We start from the raw sequence: 18721 nt of genomic DNA on the forward strand, positions 1-18721 counted from the left end.
TAGATAATAGGCTAAGCGTTGGGCCCTACGGAAGGATGAGCCAGGGTGGTAAATAAAAACTAAGCATTTCCTTTCCACCAACAAAAGTAAAGGTAATGGGAATAGTCTGGGGTATAGAGGTAGGCGGTTAGGGAAGCCCCAATCGCAAATCTCAAAGTAGGACAATTGGCGAGGAAGAGGAGAGAAGACTGGCAGAGCAATTTGGATCCTTTGTTGGGATGGAGTGCACAAGGGGAAACAAATGGTTGCTGACCTCTGGGAATGGTGGCTCAGCTTTGCGACTAAGAAAAAAAAAATCTCCTCTACCTTCTTCCTGATCTAATCATCTCGGCCGCTTTAAAACCATCGGAATAAAGCAGTAAGTAAAACTTTCCTCCGTATTAAGCCGTTATTAACAGGACTCCTACGTGTTTTTATATTAAAATTTAAATACATCTCTAAAAATAAGACTGCCATGGCACCACGAGAGGATTTGAGAGAGGCCTTGTTTACAAGCGGATCGAGGGCTGACGGGAGGTTTGCATATTAAGCCGAAAGACGGGCTGCGACAACACTCCCAACTGCAATCAGACGCTGCTGCAGCACACTCCTTAAGAGATCCAGTTTGACCGCGGGGGTCGGGTAAGGTGCGAATCTGGCCTGACGGGAGCGGTTCCGCCCATCAGCTTCCCTTCCCAATCTAAAGCGTGGCGGGCTGCGGCCGACCCCAGTCGCCCGACGGCTGTCGGCCCGAACGGTCTGCCGGACTGCCTGACGAGGAGCGGGTCCGGGAAGAACCGCCTCACGCCTGGCAACGAGGAAGCTGTCTCCAGAGACCATCGCCAGGGCTAAGGCAGACGGGTTGAGATCGCCGTGGGAAGCGCGGTAGGCCATCCTGCTCCTTTGATCGCCGGCGGACAGGGACACGTAGTTCAGGGCCATCTTCAAACACTGCCCGCAGTGTTTGTGACGTCCCTCGGTCAAGGTAGGCTCTTGGCGGCTACGCAGATCAGTCCAGCGGGTCTCGAACGCGACCCCCGCCTACAGGGAAAGCCATTAACTCCAGCCGCGTCCGATCGAAGAGCCGCCTTCAACCGGCGCTCTGCTCTCGAGCATGCGCAGCCCGCCCGCGCACGTCGACGCCAGCCGAGAGCGAGCGTGAATGACGTCTACGTCCGTGACGCCCGGGTCGACGAGGGCGTGGGGTTTCCGAGAGTGCGCAGTGAGTGCGGCGGCGGCGACCCTTCGGCCTTTTTAGGGAGGGGGCGGCATTGCGATGGGGGCGGCGGCAGCGGAAGCAGATCGCACGCTCTTTGTGGGCAACCTTGAAACGAAAGTGACCGAGGAGCTCCTTTTCGAGCTTTTCCACCAGGTAAGCGGCCGAGAGCCGGCTCTTCCTTTCGTTTATCCGGCTCTCTTATGGCTCGGCCCAAGGGCCAGGCCCGCCTTCTTTTCGAAAGCTGGGTTGTGGGTCCCGGCGCCCGAAGGCTGGGCCGCTTGGGGCCGGAGGTCACTCTGGGAAAGTGACGCGCTCGCGGGGGGTCGCTTTATGGAAAGAGCCCTGGTGAGTTCACGCTGAAGTGACTCATTGGTAGAGTATATTTTAATTGTGTGGTCATTATCTGTTTTCCACGTAAGTTTTTTTTTTTTTTTAATTGCAGCATTAGAATATTTAAAAGAGACTCCTAAATACGCTGTAGAAAAACAGACTTGTAGTGTTTCTGTGTTAAAATTTGCATTAAAATGTGTTAAAAATTCAGAGTATCCTTTTCTCTCCAGTTCTGTTCTCTTAACAGCTGGTAACGATTGGTTAATCGGTAAAAAAGCGAATTTTTAGTCCGAGAAAACCGGACTAGTCTTGATAAACCGTTACCTGGAGTGAGAAAATGATGGATGTTGGTCGCCCTGTTAAAAAGTCATAAGGTACTCTGAAATGTAAATTGAGTGACTGCTTCCAGTTCCTTATGGTCTTCCTTCCCCCACATAAATTAATCAAGTGTTTGGTGGTAGCTATAGGATCTTTAACCGAGGTGGAAATTCTTGTGTGTCCATTTTTTAGACTTTCTGATGACATTTTTGTTGTTTTTCATCTTTGAAAAATTCGAGATTTTTCTTTTCGTCTATAGGCTGGGCCAGTGATAAAAGTGAAAATTCCGAAAGATAAGGATGGTAAACCAAAGCAGTTTGCATTTGTGAATTTCAAACATGAAGTGTCCGTTCCTTATGCGATGAATCTGCTTAATGGAATCAAACTGTTTGGGAGGCCCATCAAAATTCAGTTTAGATCAGGTAACTATTCAGTGTTATTGTTTGGGGAGAGGGTCTTTTTGTTTGTTTCTCAGTTCTTTGTTTTTAATTTTGTTCAATTTTAAAGAACCTCTTTTTAGATGAAAATACTTCAAACTTTGTGGATAGTAAACTATATATCCCTGGAAATAGGTAACATTGACAACATGGCTTTTGAAAGTTGTCATTTTAAAATTGAGTTGGGGTTAGTGAAGAGAATGTAAACTTTGGTGTTAGAATGACTTGGGTTTGGGTCCTTGCTCTGAAAGGAGCAAGGATTATTTTCTGAAAACGCTTTTCCTAGCTGCTTTGTAATTCACACTTACAAATTTTGATTCTGGATCCTGACGAGGGTGAAATTTTCTGTGTATCCAGTCTCAAAATTTAGTGTGGGGATCAGAATATTATGGCCGGATTGGATATTTATACATTGGATAATACCTTGTTTGGAACCCTTTGTTTTGGAAGTATCTGGTATTGAACACATACGTTTTACTCTGATGAAATTGTAAAGCAGTCTTACTGTAATTTGAGGTTTTCTTTTGTAGCTTCTGTCTACATGATTTGGGGTAGGGGAGACACAATTTCAACTTAAGTTTTCTATCAATAATTTCTCAATTTTTTTTTATTTTAGGAAGTAGCCATGCCTCACAGGATGTCAGTGTGTCATATCCCCAGCACCATATTGGAAACTCAAGCCCTACCTCTACATCTCCTAGCAGGTAATATCTTACACCTATTGTTAAAATCATTTGTCAGAAATTTTCCTAGGTAGTGATCCCAAAACGCACAATGAATGATTTGTTTCCTTCTTTAAGCTCCTTCTTCTTCATTCTTCTGCTATATTATTTGTATGTTGACTTATAATTAGGTATAATTAGGTTTCAAGGGGATTATAGACAGACATGTATGTATAGTACCCCTAAAACAGATGCATATGTTAACTATATGTTCATTTGGAAAGACATACTCACACATTTTTTTGTACATAACTGAAAGAAAACTTCTCAGAACATTACTTAGCCCTTATTATTTTCAGTATACTCTATTTTCTAATCTGTTTCCTTTAAAAAACTTAAATTAGTTTTGACCACCAGTTGGTTGTTAATTGCAGGTTAAAAATAACTGTCTGGAAACAGACTAGTGGACTAAGAGTTTGTAGAATTGGATTCTAGGTGTGCCTCCACCAATTGCATAATCTTGAGATAGTGTCATTTCTCTGATCCTGTCCTTCCATTTGTCAGGAAAAGCTGAGTTGACTGATGTCTAGAACCTCTTCTAGTTACTAAGGGTTAGAAAAGATCCCGTATTTACATAAATAATTTTATTTGCGCTAGGAAAGCCGATATTTCGCCAGGGACAGTTTTTTCCTGGATTATCCACAGAGTTATTCTCTCAATCATAATGGGCTTCATTTAAGGAAGAGTTAGCCAATATGTGTCAGGTTCTTCAGCTCCTTTGCATTTGTGCTCTTGTTTCTCACGGCAGTCTTATGAGGTAGGGGTTATTGTTAGTTCTACCTTACATGTGAAGAAATTGAGGATTGGAGGTTAACTTGCTCAAGTGTGAACTGTTCGTAATAGTGGACTGGGATTGAAACCCAGGCATTGTGACGAAGCCTCTAGGATAGGCTGCCTAATGGAGCTTACAAGTCTTCATGAAGACAGGTGTATGTTTTGTGACTACCTGTTTCATGAGTCCTCTAGAGAAAGAGTAGAACATGCTTGGAGAAAAGATCCAGCAAGGAGAGATGATATAAACGAATGAGGAACTAAAAGGGGCCAACGTACCTAGGTCACAATGAATGAGAAATGGAGAGTAACAGATGGTGTTGGTGCAGTAGAAGAGGTGAGACGATATGGGGTCTGTCTTCTAGGCCATAGTTAGAAATTGGGAACGTTATCCTAAAAACTGTCAAAAGATACCAAAATGTTTTCCGTAGGGCAATAACGGGAACAGGTTTGTATTTTAACAATTTGTTTGGTTGCTGTGGGAGAACAGATTAGGGGGGACGAGGCTGAAAATAGACCAATGAGGAAACTGTTGGTAGCAAAGTATTGGCATTAGTTGTAAGATAGCAAGGAAGTTCCTGGGATGATGTTGATGGTTTGGATTAGGGCGGTGCCAAGAGCTGGGGCAAAGTGGCTTCGATATGACAAGATGACTAGATAGCAAAGTTGCGAGAAAGAATAGTGTACAAAGGGTGCCATCTTCACATCCTTTCTTGCCAACTGAAATTGTGTTTAAATACTTCTCAGCACATCCGGAACTTGAAGCATCTCAAACCACTTTTGTAGAAGCTTCAAAGGTATCTCAGGTGGAGGAAAAATGAGTTTTTAGCTCCCTCAGAATTCTCTTTGGGAAAAAATATGCAAGTAAATGACTTGTTTTTAATTTAAGGCTAGAACATACATCGTTTTTATACTCTTCTTATAAGGAAAATTCTACTTTTTACCCCTTTAGCATATGGATATACAACTAATTTAAGAAAACCCAAAATGGGGAGTGGCTGGGTGGCTCAGTCAGTCAGTTGAGCGTCTGACTCTTTTGCCTCAGGTTCTAATCCCAGGGTCATGGGATCGAGCCCTGTGTCAGGCTTCACACTGAGCATAGAACCTGCTTGAGATGATCTCTCTCCCTCCGTCCCTCCCTGCTCACACACGTGCCCATGCTTGATGTTTCTGACTCTCTCTCCCTCAAAAAAAAAAACAAACAAAAAACCACAATGAAAATATCTAAACTATGAGGCAAATCAATTAGTGATATGGTTCTAAGTATTTTAAAATAAATTTAAAATACTTTCTAAGTGAGTTTTTCTGTAGAGTAAGCTTCCTTTTTAGGAGGTGGGGAATAAGATATAAGTCCTTGAAATCAATATCCTATTTATGTTACAGAACTCTTAATTCCTTGTTCTCCCAGATCTATTCCTCTTCCCTGTCTCAGTAAATGTGTGTGTAATTGCTCAAGCCAGAAATCTGCGTTTTTATCCTTAATTTTTCTTTTTCCTTCATCTGTCATATCTAATTAACCAAATCCTTTTCGTTTTCAGTTTTCAGCCTAAGCCTTTGTGCTAGTCCCGGGATTGACGTGTTTTTGTTTTTGTTTTTTTCTATAAAGGCCACATACATGTTTCAGTCGTTGCAGGCCATCGTAACAATACATAGAAAATACAGACACAAGAGTGTTACAAAAACTGGATTGGCCCATAGGCTATATAGCTTGCTCACCCCTGTGCTCGTTCTTCTTGCAGCTGGAATGTTTTGCCTCCAGGTGATCTTGTTACTCAGTTTTCACTTCAAATGTCTCCTTTTTAGAAAGGCCATCCCTGACCAGCGAGCTAAAATAGAACTCCTGTCTCTCACCTTACTTGCTTTTTAGTCGACTATTCATAATAACACTTGGAAGAGGGTAAATTGTCTTACTCTCTGAGTCCTTCCCCTTATCTATGAGAGCAGATACCTTGTTTTTCTTGTTCATTCCTACCTTTGGGACCTGTGTCTTGCTCATGATTAGTATGTAGTAAATATTTGTTAAATGAATGATTATATGTTGTTTTTCTTTCACAGGCATGAAAGGACTGTGGATAACATCATTCCATCAGCACAGATAATTCAGAGGTCTTTCTCTTCTCCAGAAAATTTTCAGAGACAAGCAGTGGTAGGTTGATTTATCAACTTGACTTGGTAAAAAAAAAAAAACAAAACAAACCAACCAGAAAACAACAAAAAAGCACAGCAAAACACTTAGATTGAAATGTTCAAATAATTCTTAAGTAATGTCCTAGGTTTTCGTTAGACTAGCATGATCTTTGTAGATTGATTACTCATTTTAGTTTTCACTGGGCTGAAGTACATATTTAAAACATTGAAGATAAATAGAAGGGCTGTGTTTCACATTTGTATTTTTCTTCATGCATTGTTTTGGGGGTGGTGTGTTTAAAAGACAGGAAATTTATTCTCTGATGTTCTTGTAACCTAGGCTGAAGGACTTATTAGCATATGCTCTCTTTGATGCTTGTAACAGTAATTGAATATATTGGAGTCTTCAGACCATCTTCCTCTTGCTTTCCATTTTTTCTGTAATATGAAGCTGTGAGACTAGGCTTAAAATCCTTGATATGTTTTACTGTTCCATCTTTGTGTCCAGTCCTTCATTTTTTCATTTTTGTCGTCACGTCCTTTATTTGTTTCTTTTTCTTGAATTCATTTCTTCTTCTTTTCACTGCCCAATCACAAGCACGGCTTATGACCCCTTGACCTCTTGCAGGCCTGCAAAATAAAAATAGAAGAATGAAATAAGGTAAAATTGAGCTCAGTATAAAGAGGTGTCCACTTTTATGTACATACCACGTATTTTTCTCATTTTGCTGTAGGCTGTTTTAAAAAAATGCTCACTGGCTTATAAGCTATCTGCAGGCAGAATTTGGGGGACCACTGGTCTAGTCAGTTCGTACTTGTCTCCATTTTCTCCTCACTGGTCCATCTTACACACTTGTTTGAAAATTATTGTAACTCTGTGTTGCTTATCTTCCTGGTAATTTGACTTTCCATCTTGTAACATAAAGTCAGAAGTCTCTAGCTTAGTTATTAGGTACTCCAATCATCTGATGCCAATAAAGCTTTTTAGCCTAATTGTCCATTAATCAGTGCTTATGAGGTCTGTAACCTCTCTCAGAGTTACTTGCTCTTCTGCGAACACATTCTGTTTCCTTGTTATCTTTGTGCAATTTCCTTTCCTTGATATACTTCCCCCTTAAAGTATTCTATCCATGTTTTTAATACTCAGGTCCTGTGCCACCTTCGTGAAGCCTTTCCTAATGATACTGAGCTCTTGACTCTTTATGTGTTCATCAGACAGTGATTTACATTATCATCATTTGTATGACCTCTTCCCTTCTACGTTTTGTTCTTGAGGGCCGGGAGTAGTAGGGGTAGTCGTAGAGGTATGGGGGGAGTGGGTGCCTGGGTGGCTTCGTTGGTTAAGTTTGCGACTTCAGCTCAGGTCATGATCTCTCATTTCGTGAGTTTAAGCCCCTCATTGAACTCTCTGCTGTCAGCACAGAGTCTGCTTTGGATCCTCTGTCTCCCTCTCCCTCTTCCAGAAATAAACGTTTAAAAAAAAATAGTAGTTATGTACAAATATCTTGTAGTTGTCCATTGGCATGAACAAACTTTGACTTGTTTAACCTAAGATCTACCTGGGCAGGTGGATCTACTAAAAATATTTGTACTTAACATTTCCTTCTTTTTCTTTTAGATGAACAGTATTTTGAGACAGATGTCGTATGGTGGGAAATTTGGTTCTCCACATCTGGATCAGTCAGGATTTTCCCCATCAGTTCAGTCACATAATCCTACTTTTAACCAGTCTTCAAGCTCCCAGTGGCGCCAGGAGACGCCATCCTCACAACGTAAAGTCAGACAGAATTCTCATCCCTACATCCTGGACAGACATTATAGCCGTGAACAACGCTACACCGATCATGGGTCTGACCATCATTACAGAGGAGGCAGGGACGACTACTTCCATGAAGATCGGAATCCTGATGGCTGGAGCCACGATTATGAAAACAGAAGAGACAGTAGTAGAGATGGAAAATGGCGTTTGTCTCGACACTAACAAGTATTAAAGGACGATGTTTTTATAGGGTCATTCTAGGTCCCTTTGGCTGAATTGATCTGGAGGTGTTTTGTTAACTTTACAGAGCAGCTTTACAAGTTGCCACATTTCTTTATAAAATTTTTAAAACCTATAGCTGCAGTCTAATACAGAAATAAGAATTGTGGTTCCAGTTTTATTACATTAATAACCTTTCACCTCAGGGTTTTATGAAGAGGAAAGGGTTTTATGCAAAAGAAAGTGCCACAGTTTCTAATCATTTTAGACAATTAACAAAGGGATGTGTTATATGGATTGGTTGTATTATAAAGCAGATATTTTAATTATCTGTTATCTTTTTGTATTGCAAGAAGTTTGTTGTCAGTGAATCAGATTTTGGTGTATATAATAGAAAACATTCAAGTTTTGATAGTCTGAAATGACTGTCAGTATTTTGTTGATAAAAGAAAGTGATTTCATTGACTCATTTTACTTAAAACTTATTGGGGTTTTAAGGGGATAAATCATATTTGACTTCTTAGAGAATTTTTAGTGTAAGTTCTGTGACATGCTCATTTGAGTTTTACTCTAATTGAACATAAAATTGTAAATCTGTACATGCTGTCTTATTCTAAAAATTTTTAAATTTACTCATTAAATCATGTTTGATGTATAACTGAAGTTAACTCAGGAAGTTAAATATCTCTAAATGTATTTTTTTACGTTAAAAAAATACAATGTTAATATAAATCCCCTTTTCAGGAATAACAAAAATGTAAAAGCAGAGGTAAAATGGTAAAATGTTTTACTGAAAGTATTCTTTTTGCAAAAAGAAGGTTCATGAACCGTTTAAGTGCTGCCTCTGTTACTCAAAACTTTAAAAACTTTAACATTTTCAGAGTGCCCAGGACATGTGTACATGGGTATGTTTTATTGTGGAGATTGTACAGATTGCTTTTTTGTTTGGACGTTTGAAACCATTTAAACTTTTTCTGATTTAAAAATTTTTAAATCTTGTTTAACAAAATTGTGTATCAAGATGCTGTTTCCCATTTATTGTAGAACTGGTTTATAAAAAATCATTCCTTGAAAAATTTTGATCCTTTTTAATATTAGTAACCACAGCATTTATACTGTGTTCTTTTTTAATATATTGAAAACCTAAAAAAGAGTGTGTCTTATTTTTTTGACATTACTAACTTTGGAGACCATGTATACAAAGTTAGCAACATACTTTTATTCAGTGATGGCCTCGTGTTAAGAATGTTGGTTCTTAGAGCATCCTGAAATATTCCTTTTGTACATATTGAAATTAATATTTTAGAATCAGATTTTCAGTGATCTGGATTATAGTTCTTACCAGTTACGAACTGGTCACCCTCCTTAGTCTCTGGGAGTTCACGTACTCTCAGGTCTTCCCTGTGTGTAAATGCATGCCGTTTTTCGGTAAGTGGAACTGTTGACTCCGCATGATTAAAAGTTTGTTTGCTTACACAGTTTAGTAGTAGAAGGATTTGTTTGCAGTGAGCTTGTTCTCCAGTATCTTGCCTATGTGAATATTTGGTAGCTTATAGAGATTAACAGAGATTAGTACTGCTTTATTGCAAGGTATCTCTGGGTCCGATCCTTTCATATTGATTCATAGGTAATCCTGGTTCAGGGTAATCTTTTTTAATGATTTTAATGATGGGGCACACCCCTTAGGAGGTTCCAGTGGATCTCTTTCACTTCAATCCCACCCAGTTGAAAGTAACCATACTGTACATAAATGTACTGGGTAAAGGGACAGAACGAGATGGTCCCAACAAATTGGACATAGTTGGGGAGCTCGTTCACCCAGGCTTGAGAGCTACAGTAGAAAGGAAGAGGTGTTTTTGTGGGAGCACGGTTTCTCCCCAAGGGTGTGGCACGAAATACCACTCTGTTCTGTAATGAAGTGTTGGGTAAATGTTCTGTACTGACATGGTGTAACCTTCTCTTAGAGAGTGGCAACACCATAAAGCTTCTGACAAGTCCTGCAGTAAAGAAAGTTTATACTTCGTATTCCAAAATTTTTGACCCTTATTTTATCCTTTTGTACATAACACATATTAATATACTAAGACCTCTAAAGAATCTGACCCCACCCTTCTCTATCAAATCAGTCAATATTTTTGGTACCACTTTCCAGCTCTGTTGTGTAGGCCCATATCCCTCACACCTACTGCCTATCATGCTAGAAGGGGCAATCATCCTCTTCCAGGATTATTCTATCAGCACCCTACTGTAGCAGTTTATGTATTCCAATAGTACCCTGTATTTCGCTTGTCGTAGCCTTATACTGTGTTATAATTTTCTTTTTATTTGTATCTCTCTAGAAAGTTCCATGAAGGCAGAAACCATATCTTACCAGTGAATTCTCAGTATGCAGTACCTGGCATTAAATTACTTGGTAAATTTTTGATGAATGAATGAAAGAATGTTTGTCAGATAATTGAATTAAAAAAGGAGGCTTAATCATAGTAGTAGTTTTTTTTTTCAATAGGTTTCCTAACCATGAACCATCATTGCATCCTGTTATAAAAACTCTGTATTACAATATATTGTGCCTTTAATACACTCTAGAATTCTATTTGCTTTCCAAAAGTGTTAAGGTTTTGATCTGTATTCATGAGGTTTTCTTTTAAAAATTGTTTTATTATGTTGGTTTGGTTTTGGAATTATGGTTCTGCTAGCTTTATAGAATGAATTGGCAAGCTTTATCTTGTTCTATGCCCTGGAAAGAAAATTGAAAAATATAGGAATTAACCTGTTTCTTTAAGACTTGTTAAACTCCTTTGTAAAACTCATTTCTTAGAAGTAACTGGTTTTTTCTCCCATTTTTTGTTTTGGTTATCAGTCTATCCGTATTTCCTACTTTCTCAGGAATCAATCTGAATAATTTATACCTTTCTAAAAAAAAAAACCCCATTTTCTCTGTCTTTCCAAATTAATTGACAGTTGTACATGGTATTTCTTACAATTTTTGTTAAATTCTATCTGCGGTTATAGTTGTTTTAGTTCCTGACATATTTTACTTTCCCTCCCCCATCGTCATTAGACTCGCTGTGCTGTTATACATTGTGCATTTATTTATGTAAAAGCAGCATGCCACATTGTTTCTGTTTTTGAAACCTTCCCTTTTAAAGAGATCGAAGTAAAAAGTATATACGATTCCGACAGTTAACCATTTCTGGAGCTCTTTGGTCCTCCGTGTACATCCATCTGGTATCTACTTGGAAGTTTTTGGGATATGTCTTGTAGTGCAGCCTTGCTGGTGATGAATTCTTGTAGCTTTTGTGTCTGAAAAAGTATATTTCATCTTTGTGTTTGAAATATCTTTTTGCTGGGTATAGAATTCTAACTTGACAGTTCCCCCCCCCCCTTTTGATACTTTAAAAATGTGGCTCCACTGTCCCCCTGCTTGCATTTTTTCCTGTAAGAATACTGCTGGCTAGTACATAATGTGTCATTTTTGTCTAGCTGGTTTTGAGCAATTGGATTATAATGTGCCTTGATACAGTTTTCTTCATGTTCCTTTTGCTTGGAGTTTTTTGAGATTCATGGGTCTGCGGGTTTATAATTTCAATCAAAATTGGAAAGTTTTGGCCATTGTTTGAAAAAAACTTTTTGTCCTCACTTTCCTCTTTGGAAATTTCAACTACGCTTAATACGAGACTACTTAATGTTATCCCATAGCTCACTGATGTGTTGTATTTTTTAAATTTTGTTTTCTCTGTGTGTTCATTTAGATAGTTGTATTACTAGGTCCTCAAGACTACTTTTTCCTTTTTTTCCCCCCTGCAGTGGCTAGTTAGCAATGAATTCCAATATAATCTTCATCTTAGATGTTGTAGTTTTCTCTCTAGAAGTTTGATTGCCGTCGCTTTTCTTCTGATTGGTACTCTGTTTTTTTTTTTGTCTTCAGCTTCATGAGGTACAATTGACAACATTGTAGTCTATTTAAAGTATAGAGCACGATTTGATACACATTGTGAAAGAGTCCCCCCAGTGAGTAAATTAACACATGACTTTTGGATCTTTTTTTTTGTATCTTCACTATCTTTACTTAATTTTTTCAACAATTGGAATAAAGTTACAGTAATTTTTAATGTCCTTGCCTGCTAATTCTAATATTTTTGTCAGTTCTCCGTTGGTTTCTGTTCACTCCCGTTATTGGATGTGTTTTCCTGCTGCTTTTGCACACCCTGCAATTTTGACTGGTTGCTGGGCAATAGGGATTTTACCTCATTGGATACTTGATAGTTTGTATTTCTGTAAATATTCTTGAGCTTTCTTCCAGAACACACGTAAGTTATTTGTAAACCATTGTAGCCAGGACATGATTTAAGATTTGTTAGGATTTCACAACTATTTAGGATTAACTCCCCCATTACCAAAGCCAAACTCTCGAACACTGTAACAGATGCAAACACTGTAACACATGCTCGTGAATTAGGAAATGTTTCAGTCTATCTAGTGGGAACAGATACTATTCCTGGTCCTCTGTGAGTGCTGAGTAGTAGTCCCTCTAATTCTCTGGGGCAATTCTTTTCCCAGCCTTAGATAGCTTCTTCAAACCTGTTTGCTGATCTCTACTCTCATGAATACTGGAGGAAACCGGCAGATGTCAGAGTTTTCTCCTGGGCACCTTAACCACGTGCAGTCCTGTGTACTAGACGTTGTAGCTGCCTCGGTTCCCTGAGACTCTGCTGGAGTTTGCCAGGCTTTGCCTACCCCGCCCCCAACCGCACTGCTGCTTGGAAATTGCCTCAAGGCAGCAAGCTGAGGCAATCTTAAGGCTCACCTCATCTGTCTCCTGCTCCTGAGGATTACTGTCCTTTCCACCTGACATCCACTGTTTTGTGTTTTTTTCTTTGTATTGGTTGTTCAGGCAGGAGGGTAAATCCAATCCTTGTTACCCCATCTTGGCTGGAGGTGGAAATTAAGTCCTGGGTTTTGACCCGTAGTGTACTCACCATTCTTCATGTTAAATGGTCTGTATTTTCATGTTTGATTTTTCTTTCTAACTTGAGTTATTTAGTTCTTTTTAAAATTTCTAATTGATTTTTTTTCCTTCTATTGTGACTTTTTATAGCCTGTGGAGAGAGAACATGGCCAATGTGATAAAATAAAAAACAAATAGAACAAACTTGTAGAGATAAAACCCGATCACTAGCTGGATGATCACAGGCTTTTTTTTAGGTTTCCTGGCAGTGAGCTAACAGGGCTGACCCACGGCCCAGGCACACCTGTCCCAAGGCTGCGGAGGAGAACTTGGAAGACACACCCATCCTCCTTGGCTGGCCCTTCTGCCTGTGAGTTCCATCCTGCCCCGTGGGACACCCGCCAGGTGTTCGCCTAAAGGTTTCTTTTCCAATTTTTCTAATGGTTCCATGCATGTGTGAAAAACAATGATTTTCTCTGTTTCAAAACTCTGCCTTGACAAAATTATCTCTTACCTGACAAAATGTGTAAATCAAAAATGTCAGAATGAGGAGTTATTAAAAAAAAAATTAAAATGTGTGCATATTAATTTAATACACATAAGTATACATTCACTTGCCAATCTTTTGATGTGGAGCCAAAGCCCTTTCCTTATATCTAGGTATGCTAATTGGAGGTTAGTGGCTGTTCTTGCATAAATCACTACCAGATTGCATTGCCTATAATTTCCATTTTGAGTTTCCTCATAGTGGAAGGCAGTTGCAGAGAAACTTGTGAAGGATTCAAGTTTTCTGTTTCTCCTCCTTAACAGTTGTCTTGCTCACACTTAATCTCAGCAAGTTCTTATAATGATTTATCCTTCCTGAATCTTTATAAAGTAATTCAACTAGTTTTCTAGAAATTTTTATGTTCCACATTCGTATTCGTATTTTATATTCATCCATATTCTTATTCATCCGTTTATATCGTGTTTAGGTTGAGAATTTGCATTAATGAGCACTAAACTTAAGCAGGTTTGGAACAACTTAACTGGAAAGAGGAAGCACGGGTGAACTTATAGGAGTGGCTGACCAGTCCCTAGGCTGCAGCATGTCAAGGATGCAGACATTTATTACAGAAAGAATAGGGAACACCAGTGAATCCAACAACTCAGTTAAGTGGGATCAAAGCAGAGAAATGTGCTAATTTGGTAGATAAGTTCTGTTAATTATATGTTTCAAATCCTTCATGTTTTTCTCTTCTTGACCTCTTAGTTCTGAAAGAGATGATTCTAATTTATGATGTTCTCTGAGTAATGTATCCTGAAGTGGGTATGTATCCTGAAGCTATTCTAGATACAAGATGAAGCATGACGTTCCTTCACCGTGTACTGTAACTGTTACCAGTGTAAATATCCTCAACCCGTTCTCGTGCTATTAACTTTGGGTTCTCTTCTGGTTCATATTGCTGTTTCACACCTCCAATTTTGTTAGTATTAGCCAACTATGTCTTTGTTACTTTTGAATACCTCTATGTCACTTGATTTTAGGCGTGCCTCTTATAGTAAGGGATGTTTTGATTTCTTCCTTCTCTACTTCCTTGCATAGGTATGTTTCCAGGATTGATCCCCTTTTCTTTCCCCCCACCCCCTTTCTTCTAGGGTAGCATTTAAGAACTCTGGATACACACTGGCATCACCTAGGAGCCTTTCAAAAAAACAACTTAATGCCTAAACTTTACCCCAGAGCCTCAGGGAGGAAGCATGGTGTCAATATTTTTTAAAAGGGTCTGGTATAAAGTCAGGATTGAAAACTGTACTGTTACACTATTTCTATTCCTGTAGTGTATCCCTGTACATTCTCATCAATCATATTAAAGTTTATAGTTTTTTTTTTTTTTTATCAGACAGGCTGAAACAGTTGTAGCAGTCAAGGTAAAATCAGAGTGATAAAGTATAAGGGACTTGTTGTAGAGATTTAACCTTAAGCAACTGTGATCGCTGGTGGAAAAATCTGTTGCCCTGCATCTGGTGTTGGGCCTGAAGTCACGGTAAGTCAGCCAGATCAGCAGCTGGGAAGAAAAGCTGAACAAGAACAGGAGCAGGGACAAACCGGAGAGTGGTAGAAAACAAACACGGAGCTTGCATCTGTCTCTCGTTACCCTGTCTTAGTTGACTTGGACGATGCCTGCAGGTGTGGCTGGCACTCTCGGCCACAGAACTGCACGTATCTTTGGCCCAGGACTCAGAGAAGTTGGAGGACATGTGGCAGAACCTGGAGGAGCCACAGCCTGGGCGCCGCCCACGCCAACAAGGTGAGCCAGGAGACCAGCAACAATGTGCATGAGGTACCACGGTGCCTGGCACCCTCGTCTAATCTTCTGGAATGTAGAAAATATGGTTGCTGTTTTCCGTACAAGGTCCAAGTCTCAAGCAAATTTCCCTTGCGGTCAAAACCGCATTGCGATTCGAACACTCTCTACCTGGATTTAGGCTAAGAGCTTGTTTCTCTAGAGACTGTCCTCACTTGAGACACTAGCGACAAGCTCAGGGATTCCTGGGCCGTAACTCCTGACCAATCTGCTACAAATTCAGGGGTTCCCACTACTCCCTCATGTCTGATGATTCACGAGAATGACTCACAGGACTCAGCTAAGAGCTATGTTTATGGTTGCGGTTTTATTCTAGCAAAAGGATACAAATCAGAATGAGACAAAAGAGGAGACAACTAGGGTGAGGTCTGGAAGGGTCTCAAATAAGGCTTCCGTGTCCTCTCCCCCTGGAGTCAGAACGCATCACCCTCCTTGCACATCATGGTGTGTTACCAGGCAGGAAGCTTATCCAAGCTTTGTGTCCAGAGTTTCTACTGGGGCTTCGTGACAGAGGTATGATTGATTGTATCCTTGGCCGTGCGATTGAACTCCGTCTCCAGCCCTCTTCTCCCCCAGGAGTTTGGACTGGTATCAATTTGGCTCAGAGCCTCAACTCCAGTCGCCAGGCTGATCTTTCCAGCATGGCCAGCCCCGATCCTGAGACTATCTAGGGGCCTCCCATGAATATGAAGGATGCTCTTCTCACTTGGGGAATTCCAGGGATGTGGAGAGGCTCTCTCCCAGGGACCAGGAACAGAAGCCAGTTGAAATCTTTACTGTAGAGCACCAACTCTAAATGGAACTAGACAGGGGAGGCTATTGTGGTTGACACAGTGCAAAACCATCACAACAGGATGATACCTGACCCCCTTGCGCCCCACCAAGAAAACACGTGTGGAACACTTTCCCTTTCCTTGCCACGTCTCTCCTACCATGAGCATACAGACCACCTTCCAAGCTCAATCTCTCGGGTTTTAGTTTCAGACTGCCATTACTGTTTACACATTTTATCTTCTCTCTAAGGTCATATTTCTCAACTTCTTTATTATGTATTATACTATATTATAGCTTTTTAGAACTACAAAGTTATTTATTATATAATAAATTAGCTTTTTTTACCTTATACTTCTAAAGAAGAAAGCAACATTACTTGGCAAATTTATTTTTTATTTTTATTTAAAAAATTGTTTTTAATGTTTTTATTTATTTCTGGGAGACAGAGAGAGACCAGCATGACTGGGGAAGGGGCAGAGAGAGAGGGAGACACAGAATCCGAAGCAGGCTCCAGGCTCTGAGATGTCAGCACAGGGCTCAGACTCACGAGCCACGAGATCATGACCTGAGCTGAAGTTGGGCACTTAACTGACTGAGCCACCCACGTGCCCCTTGCCAAATTTAAAATGATGTGTATCGTATTTGGTTTGGGTCTTGGTATGGGAATAACTTTTTTCAAACAGCTAGCATTTAGTGAGTATTTACTGTGTGCTAAGGGTTGTCAAAAGCTACTTAAGACTGTTTTGCAGAAGAAGGAGTTGAGGCTTACAGAAGTTAATAACATCCTCAAGATTACACAGTGGTGGCGACCTGGTTCATATCCAGTCAGTCTGATTCCAGATGTCAACCTCTTAACTCTTAACTATTCTTCTTCTTCTTCTTCTTTTTTTTTTAATGTTTATTTATTTTTGAAGGAGAGACAGAGCGTGAGCGGGGGAAGGGCAGAAAGCAAGGGGGACACCGAATCCAAAGCAGGCTCTGGGCTCTGAGCTGTCAGCACAGAGCCTGACTAACCCACGAACCATGAGATCACAACCTGAGCTGAAGTCGGACGCCCAACTGACTGAGCCACCCAGGTGCCCTCCCCACCCCCTTTTTTTTTTTTGAGAGAGAGAGAGAGGACACAAGTGAGCAAGGGTCAGACACAGAGCGAGAGAGAGAGAATCCCAAGAGGGGCAGAGAGAGAGAGAGAAGTGGGGCTTACCAGAAGCAGGGCTCAAGCAAGCTCACCCCAAGCGGGGCACGAGGTCACCCAATGTAGGACTCAAACTCATGGACCTGTGAGATCATGACCTGAGCTGAAGTCAGATGCTTAATGACTAAGCCACCCAGGTGCCCCTATGCTTCTTTAGTTATGTGTGACAGCACCAAAAGTAGACCGTATTGCTTTTATGGCTTGATGTTTGGAATGTTTGTATTTTGTGCTTAAAATAAGAAATTACTTATTTTTATAAGTTTGGTATTTTTTTCTTTATGTAAATGATAATAGAGCAGATACCAGGAGTGTAACTGCTTCACAAGAGTTATAGTAGTAGGTAGTTTTTATTCTCATTTAATGAAAAACTAAACTGGATAGGCTCTTTATGACATTTATCTTGATATTGGTACTTGAAATACAAAGATATACTAGTGTACTACTTAAAATGTTTTTATTAATGTTGCTAATATAACCTGGAGATCTTTTTTAAAATTTTCATTTATTTATTTTTGAGATGGAGAGAGGCAGAGAACAAGCGGGAAAGGAGCAGAGAGAAAGGGGGACAGAGGATCCTCAGCAGGCTCCCCACGGACCGCAGAGAGCCTGAAGTGGGACTTAAACCCATGAACCACGAGATCATGACCAGAGCGGAAGGCAGCTGCTTAACCGAATGAGCCACCCAGGCGCCCCTAACGTGGAGATCTTGAATTGTGATTATTTGAATGAAATTTTCATGGATGTGATAAAGAACCTCCTTTGGGAAATTTACAGAATTATTATCATTTTTATGCGCCTTATTAACGTGCTTTATTTCAACATCAATGTGAATTATACTTTCTTTTTAAAAACAAATAATTACAATGTTCCTCAAATGCATTGGTTAGTATTTCTTTGCCTAAAAGAGTCACAAAAATGTGACTCAATTCCTGTTGGTGAAGGTAAAAACGCATGTATCCCGTTTGTTCTAGTTTTCTACTGCTGTTTAATAAACTACCCTAAAACTCATTGTTAAACCCCAAACATTTGTCCGGGACTCAACAGGGATGCCTCTTCTCTGCTTAGCAACATTAGGGTGACTCAGTTTGGGGCTGAATGATCCCCTTTGAGATTGGATTACTCATACAACTGTCAAGTTGGTGGTGACTATCGGCTGAGACCTCAGCCGGGGTGGTGAGCTGGGTAGTTTTGTTCCTCTCCACACAGCTCTGCTTGGGCATCCTTTCAGCACAGTGACTGCATTCTAGAAGCGAGCATCCCAAGAGAGCAAATACACAGCACTTCATAATCTAGCCCGAGAAGTCACTTTTGCCGCATTCTGTTGGTCAAAAAAGTCACAGTGGTCCACCCTGGTTCATGGAGAGGGGACAACGAGAGCCCCATGATCAATGAGAGGAGTTTTAAGATCATACTGTAAGAGAAGAATGTGGGATAGGAACCATGGTTGTGACCATTTTTTAAAAGCTAAATCTACCATAGTATTCTTCCAGGACCTAGATTCGGTAAACAGCACAACTAAACACAACTACTGTTGTTTTCTTCTAGCTATTTCATTTAAAAATTTTCCCACTTAAG

General features: G+C 40.2%; 2 protein-coding genes across 3 annotated transcripts; one reads left to right on the forward strand and one right to left on the reverse strand.

The window, feature by feature from the left end:
- Positions 1-466: 466 nt before the first annotated feature.
- Positions 467-17804, reverse strand: CUNH11orf71 (chromosome unknown C11orf71 homolog). The gene is made up of 2 exons (XM_040483077.1): positions 17793-17804; positions 467-1067 (listed from the first exon to the last, which is right to left on the reverse strand). The coding sequence occupies exon 2, from the start codon at positions 919-921 to the stop codon at positions 526-528; it is 396 nt and encodes a 131-aa protein (XP_040339011.1). The 5' UTR covers positions 922-1067; positions 17793-17804; the 3' UTR covers positions 467-525.
- On the forward strand, positions 1064-11065 carry RBM7 (RNA binding motif protein 7). 2 transcript variants are annotated; one of them, XM_040483076.1, is made up of 6 exons: positions 1064-1351; positions 2106-2268; positions 2900-2987; positions 5832-5922; positions 7522-7887; positions 10221-11065. In XM_040483076.1, the coding sequence occupies exons 1-5, from the start codon at positions 1256-1258 to the stop codon at positions 7882-7884; spliced, it is 801 nt and encodes a 266-aa protein (XP_040339010.1). In that variant the 5' UTR covers positions 1064-1255; the 3' UTR covers positions 7885-7887; positions 10221-11065. The 2 variants fall into 2 exon arrangements, with proteins under 2 accessions (XP_040339010.1, XP_040339008.1); XM_040483074.1 differs by lacking the exon at positions 10221-11065 and having other exon boundaries at positions 7522-9362.
- Positions 17805-18721: the final 917 nt, after the last annotated feature.

This window comes from Herpailurus yagouaroundi, unplaced genomic scaffold (genome assembly GCF_014898765.1).
Source record: "Herpailurus yagouaroundi ecotype Mexico unplaced genomic scaffold, PumYag 161, whole genome shotgun sequence".
NCBI lineage: Eukaryota > Metazoa > Chordata > Mammalia > Carnivora > Felidae > Herpailurus > Herpailurus yagouaroundi.

Excerpts from the sequence above, each read along its gene's own strand:
- CUNH11orf71 (XM_040483077.1), bottom strand. The coding sequence starts at position 921 with ATGGCCCTGAACTACGTGTCCCTGTCCGCCGGCGATCAAAGGAGCAGG.
- RBM7 (XM_040483076.1), top strand. The coding sequence starts at position 1,256 with ATGGGGGCGGCGGCAGCGGAAGCAGATCGCACGCTCTTTGTGGGCAAC. Across the intron at positions 2,269-2,899 it reads CAAAATTCAGTTTAGATCAG|GAAGTAGCCATGCCTCACAG; the intron begins GTAACTATTCAG and ends TTTTTATTTTAG. Across the intron at positions 2,988-5,831 it reads ACCTCTACATCTCCTAGCAG|GCATGAAAGGACTGTGGATA; the intron begins GTAATATCTTAC and ends TTTCTTTCACAG.